Source organism: Ostrea edulis, chromosome 4 (genome assembly GCF_947568905.1).
Source record: "Ostrea edulis chromosome 4, xbOstEdul1.1, whole genome shotgun sequence".
Classification (NCBI taxonomy): domain Eukaryota; kingdom Metazoa; phylum Mollusca; class Bivalvia; order Ostreida; family Ostreidae; genus Ostrea; species Ostrea edulis.
The window spans coordinates 50910468-50917527 of NC_079167.1; the positions used below are offsets into that span (position 1 = coordinate 50910468).

The window sequence follows — 7060 nt, forward strand, 5'->3', positions numbered from 1 at the left end:
CAGAATACAGGACATTGTGACACAGAATACAGTGACAGTGTGATACAGAATACATGACAGTGTGATACAGAATACAGGGACTGTGTGACACAGAATACAATGACAGTGTGATACAGAATACAGGACAGTGTGACACAGAATACAGGACAGTATGATACATAATATAGGACAGTCTGACACAGAATACAGTGACAGTGTGACACAGAATACAGGACAGTTTGACACAGAATAAAGGACAGTGTGACACAGAATACAGGACAGTGTGATACACAATACAGGGACAGTGTGATACAGAATACAGGACAGTGTGACACAGAATACAGGACAGTGTGATACAGAATACAGGACAGTGTGACACAGAATACAGGACAGTGTGACACAGAATACAGGACAGTGTGACACAGAATACAGGGACAGTGTGATACAGAATACAGGACAGTGTGACACAGAATACAGGACAGTGTGACACAGAATACAGGACTGTGTGACACAGAATACAGTGATAGTTTGATACAGAATACAGGGACAGCGTGACACAGAATACAGGGACAGTGTGACACAAAATACAGGGACAATGTGACACAAAATACAGGACAGTGTGACACAGAATACAGGGACTGTGACACAGAATACAATGACAGTGTGATACAGAATACAGGACAGTGTGACACAGAATACAGGACAGTATGATACATAATATAGGACAGTCTGACACAGAATACAGTGACAGTGTGACACAGAATACAGGACAGTTTGACACAGAATAAAGGACAGTGTGACACAGAATACAGGACAGTGTGATACACAATACAGGGACAGTGTGATACAGAATACAGGACAGTGTGACACAGAATACAGGACAGTGTGACACAGAATACAGTGACAGTGTGACACAGAATACAGGACAGTGTGATACAGAATACAGGACAGTGTGACACAGAATACAGGACAGTGTGACACAGAATACAGGGACAGTGTGATACAGAATACAGGACAGTGTGACACAGAATACAGGACAGTGTGACACAGAATACAGGACAGTGTGACACAGAATACAGGGACAGTGTGATACAGAATGCAGGACAGTGTGACACAGAATACAGTGACAGTGTGACACAGAATACAGGGACAGTGTGATACAGAATGCAGGACAGTGTGACACAGAATACAGGACATTGTGACACAGAATACAGGACATTGCGACACAGAAATAGAGGGACATTAAGGCAGAGACAAAAAGTATAATATCTACACAGGGTCCCTATCGAATATCCTTAGCAGTGACCGATTGTGCATTCATACTCACTAACCAAATAATGTCAATACATGTATGATAGTAGCAATGAGTATCAGTAGACATACAAATTGAATGCTTATTCATTCTGGTGCTCAAAGAATCTTCAACAATGAAGAGTTATAATTATAACGTACATTTATATACCCATGCACTGGAAGTTTTCTATATGCTAATTACAAAATACACAACGCAGTGTTACACAGTAGACGATAATGAGTCCAATGCATGTTCAAGTGAAAGAAAACAATTTTACTCAATTTTGACCACTTCAATAAAAAGAACTGCTGTGTTTGCATATAAAATATAAATGTTTCTTTTCGTGAACGACGTGGCGCCATTGGTCTCTCGCTTCGATACTTTTAGTTATTTGCCATGTTAAAGAAGTATGCTTGTGAGTTGTAGATGTTTAAAGAATTGATTACGTATATAGACATTCAAACTAGCTTTGTTTTGAGTAAAGAAAGTTTAGTTGTATTCTTGCTCTCTCTATATATACACATACATATATACACTCCAGCAAACATACATAATACAAACATTATCGGATATCATTAACAGCTAATATAAAGTATGAACACGAAGGATAAGTATAATCTCTCAATCTCTCTCTCTCTCTCTCTCTCTCTCTCTCTCTCTCTCTCTCTGAGAGTGAGATCGCTGTGTCATACGGTTGGTTCCTTATGTTTAATGTTTGGCGGGTGACATGTATCAAATACTCAGTATCTATTTATACAGATCTACCCAAGACCTAACTGTCTCAAAAATTGAATAACTCAACAAACACCAGATTTGTGTGAAGTGGTTTTCTAAGTCAACACATCAGGACTATATCTGTACAGAAAAGAACTCTCCTCACCGCCCAAGCAGATTTATTTGTTAAACTTTTGTCATATTTGACTTTTTATAAACAGATTTAATCAATAACGACCAAAACTGTACAAATAAATGTTGTACCACCAAAGTCAAGAGGATAGCCTTTCCATCTGACACGTCATTTGATATACGTGCCGTGTATAATGAATGTTAAGAAAACCATGCAGAGAAAGCTATAATGTGCATATAGAAAACAATTATTTGAAATATAGTGGTATATGTTGTAGAAGATAAAAAAAACACCCCAAATCTTAGCTCTAAAATTATTTTATCAAAGGATTCCAAACCCACATCACAAAGCATCTTTTTACATGTAATACATCCATTTATTGCAATATAGTCGATTGATTCTTTAAAATTGGCGACATTATTTGTGCAACAGAATATAAGTAAAATAAACAAAACATTTAATTGTGAAACAAGAGCAAATTGTAGTGACTATTGTATTTAGCAAAAAAAGTTTTCATTCTCTGTCTCTATCACGCGACCCTTCGTCCCACATTTCTGACTCGTGTCCATTTTCTGAATTGAGGGTTTTCACTGTATGTTTTTCCGAGATAGGTTTATGGGAATTAACATCAGCCATGTCCATTCTATAGGGAGTTAAAGGGAACGAGTTGCTAAAAAATCCCGGAAGTGGTGCTGACGTAAATGGGTGCAAACGAGGGTATGTCAGTTGACTGTTTGGCGGGAAAATATCAGGTCTCGCGGTACCAGATATGTAAGATGGGCGTAAAGTATCTGCTGTGAAGTTTGATAAGTGAGACTGGAAGGCCGAATGGATCCCTGGATTAAAAGGTCCTGCAGACGAAAACGGAGTGAAAGCAGACCCTGGGCCACTTTGTGACAATCTTGTGAGTCCGTTAAGGGATTTCATCGCTGTTCCATATTGAAAAGATTGCAGATATGGATGTGATCTGAAGTCTGATTTAATGTGTGGTACATTTTGGTTTGAAAGCATCGTTTCTTGGCTTGATAAGAATTGTTCAATGGCCTTAACCAAGTCCCCATTACAACCTTGAAGAACTAATTCCAGCACTGACTTCCGGTGAAATGGGAAAATTCTTTCTAGTATTTCCAAATTAGACAAACGACCTGGAAGAAACGCAGTGGGTGGGAGAAGATGGTGCGCGTATGATGTTGGAGCTGTAGCCTTCACTTTGACAGAATCATTCTCCTCTGTCGAGTCTGGAGACGAAGTATCGTGGCGTGGTTTTGTCACTTCTGGAGCAATAGATATCCCATTCTGGGTTGGTTCTGTTGTAAAGATTGCAAAATGAAATTTCAGATTCTTGAATAATTTCTGTCTGCATTAATATCAAAACTCAAGCAAGAGAGCAAAAGATTGAATTAAAATTAACATATTATTTACATATTTATCATTAACATATATATTTTCTGATATAATTTGATCGGGAAAGTATATACATTTTTCTATTATAAATGCTCAATTATAGACGCCCAGAGTAGGGAAGGATGGGGAAGCAAAAGACAAAATTTGACTTTATAGAATAACAAATTGCAATCAAAAATGCTAAAACTCAGTAGATTCGAATAGTCTCACTATGAAATAAATGTTGTGTGCTCAATAAAATTGATTTAACTGATTATATGTTACACGTTGTAGTTACACCCTTCTTATTGTGACGTCATGATCATGAAGTATTTCCATTATTTCGCTAAATTTTTTTCTTTACTATATGCTAGTTTTTCGAGGATACGGCTTTGAAGCCCATAGGTTCGCATCATATCACCACCGCTATTTTTACACACATTTATATCATTATTTGTAAACACATTTATTTAAAACTGTAAAGGTTATTGCCTGCGTGCCAAATTAGATATACGTAATCCCTCTGACAAAACTTCTAAAAAAAATAATGCAAAATAAATAAATAAATGAATAAATAAAAATTATGAAATCCACAATTTTTTATGTCAAATTTCATAGAGGTGAACAGGAAATGTTACACGATATACCCAAAGTAAAATGGGAAAAGCTTTGCAATGAATGACCACCGAGCCAAATCCTTGATGAGAATAAAAATCGATTCTGTTGATGCAATAGCAACTTGAATTGTGGTAAGACACTAAATGATTTAATCCAGTTTTTAGGAATAATTTGTTTAAATCTAGTTCTTAATTATGTGTAATTTGTCAAACTAATACTGGGTGTTTTAAAGCATTAGTAATGATTTATTGCCTGGGCTACTTTGTGTCATGGGACTGGTCTGTCAGTAGTCAATATGTAGTTATTAATTAATTTTCTGATTTAAGCCCACCCAAGTAATTGTTATGCAAGATTATATTATATGCAATTTTAGTTTCTAGTCATTTGTTAGTTTTAATAAACGGCAAACTCACACAATGGCTATTTTTACTTGATAAAGTAGGAATACGTATGGAATACACAGAAAAAACAACCTACGAATTACCAGATATTTTTTTTTATTATTATTATTTTTACTTTATCTGGGCAAAATTTGGATACAGATAATGTTTATATATAATATTTTTCTTCAGAATTTTTAATTTCATTTTGATCTTATGTAAAGATTATTTTCTATATCTATGAAATTTTAACATTGAACATATAACTCTTTATTTTTTGTTGTACAATCCACCTTGTTATTCGTTTTTGGGATTTTGTGCAAATTTATACGAGTTATCAATACAAACGTTTGTCCTCTCAAATGACACTTTTGTATAGTATATTTTGTTTCCATATATTGTATTATATGCACGCCTTGCCATAAACAAAAAAGTTTGTATAAACTATTGTATAATTATCTCTATACCATGTAGTTATTGGTTTATGAGGATAAAGAATACTGGAAGTATAAACATAAAAGAACTAAACATATTTTCAAAATTACTTTTAGTTTTGAATATTTGATGCAAATATAATCTTTATAAATTGCTTTTCTTTGGGAAGAAATAGAGACTAATTATTTCAAAATAAATAGAAATGTTTTCTCACAGCTAGACCTCACACAAACGCCGCTGAATCGGATACCTGTTAATATCCCTAGCTCATTTTGGAAATCAGTAATATGTTATTTCAGTATTAAATTCAGATTAATTTAACACAAATCGTTAATAAATAAATACAAATAAATCGTCTATATATATATATATATATATATATATATATATATATATATATATATATATAATTCCTTTATCAAAATTTACTGCAACTAATATTTATAAATCTCACGTACCATTGTCCTCGCTTAAATTGCCGTCCGGATCGTCGGTCTCGCTATCTTGACCCTTGGAATCTTTGTCCTCGGGAGGAGATACCGTTCCTGGTCCCCAGAGCGGCCCCTGGGTCATTATAGGAATCGATCCCTCCGTGGCACATCTAAGCCCCAGAGCTATGGCATCCTCGGCGGCTTGCTGACGTTTTAGTGCTACCTGTGCCGCCATCACTCGCTGACGCTCAGCAATAAGGCTGCATTTTGCACAGTTGCAGTCTTTAAATTTACAATGTCGTTTGTGGCCCTTTAGCCAGGACACCATTCCATGGTTCCTACAGCGCGCACATTTTGGTTTCCGGGTTCCCTTCTCGGTGACAGGGTATAGCGCCGTTACTGGGTTCATGATGAGATTTAGTGTCTTCACTTTCCTTTCTCAGATTTTTATTTGATGAAAATCTTCACGTGTAACACCTTATCACAGAAAAGTGTAAAGTTTTGATACGATATCATTCGGAAATAAAGTTAAAGGTGCTGAAATAGCACCGCCCTCTAAGAGTTCAAGAGGCGTTGGTCATTGACCTTTCAGATGATTCAATTGGATATAGAAGAACGTTTGTCGATGGTACGCACATAAGGAATGGTTCTAATTGGTTCATTTGCTGAGAAGTAGGAACGATCGACTGGCAACGGCAAAATAATTTCCTACATAGTTCAAAATGTTTGCACTTTTGAAAACGATCGTGTTTAACTAGGCTGATGTTTAAATTAATCGAAAGTAAAGATATTAGCAAATATCACTCGTTGACATAATTTGACGGTTTTATCAATTTAAAGGGCTATCATTTTATAATTCCACCAATTTTCTAATTATACACTTTCAATTTTCAATAATTCGCCGAATCATTGCCTCAAAAAGAAATGAATTCAGGTATACAGCGCGGTGTAATTATCAGAAGTAGCAGTTTTTATTTAAACCATGCTCTGTCTAGTATTGAGCTGGGTGGTTTTTTATGCCGAGAATTCAAAAAAGATAAAGAAAAAAGACAGAAAAGCCTGAAATAAAAGGAACAGCGGGTACAGCTTTTGTCAACCCGCAATAGAACATCCGTAAATTATATCTTATTTCATAAGAAGTGTCACAAATATCTAACCAACATTTTAAAAACTTTTCTGATACTTCTTAATACGAATTTGTAAATCAAATAATCTTATAATAGGAATGAAATTAAATTAAATTAAATAATCTTAATATATGTAATTGAGGAAATTTATTAGTGGCCCTTTAGTACAATGAGTAGCTAGGCCTGGGAACTCAAGTCTATGTTTTTTACTGGACTACCATCATTGAAATTACACTACTCTTGGAATAAAAGAACAACCTTGTAATTAATTATACTCCCCTAATTTAGAATTAAAAGACAAACATGTGTAGTGGAGACGTTTCTCCTACTAACACGAATATTCTATAAATAGGACTAGGTGCCCTGATTTATTCATAGCAAAAGATATTTTTTCTTTCCAAACTATTGTTTAATGAAAGTTGTAAGCCTCACGTCTCAATTATATAGTGTAAAACGATACAAAGAGACCAACAAGTTTTGCTTGGTTCTTGCACATGTGTCTAGAGCACAGTTGTACAATCATTACTGAAGCTGGAACAAATATTTTGTTACTTTATGAAAATCAT

At 35.1% G+C, this 7060-nt stretch overlaps 1 protein-coding gene across 1 annotated transcript; it reads right to left on the reverse strand.

Moving 5' to 3' along the window:
- Window positions 1–2421: 2421 nt before the first annotated feature.
- Window positions 2422–5870, reverse strand: LOC125670623 (doublesex- and mab-3-related transcription factor A2-like). The gene is made up of 2 exons (XM_048905900.2): window positions 5395–5870; window positions 2422–3427 (listed from the first exon to the last, which is right to left on the reverse strand). The coding sequence occupies exons 1-2, from the start codon at window positions 5774–5776 to the stop codon at window positions 2634–2636; spliced, it is 1176 nt and encodes a 391-aa protein (XP_048761857.1). The 5' UTR covers window positions 5777–5870; the 3' UTR covers window positions 2422–2633.
- Between the last annotated feature and the right edge of the window lie 1190 nt (window positions 5871–7060).

Coding starts and splice junctions, on each gene's coding strand:
- LOC125670623 (XM_048905900.2), bottom strand. CDS start 5,776: ATGAACCCAGTAACGGCGCTATACCCTGTCACCGAGAAGGGAACCCGG. Junction 3,428..5,394: donor CAATTTAAGCGAGGACAATG/GTACGTGAGATT, acceptor TCTTTACAACAG/AACCAACCCAGAATGGGATA.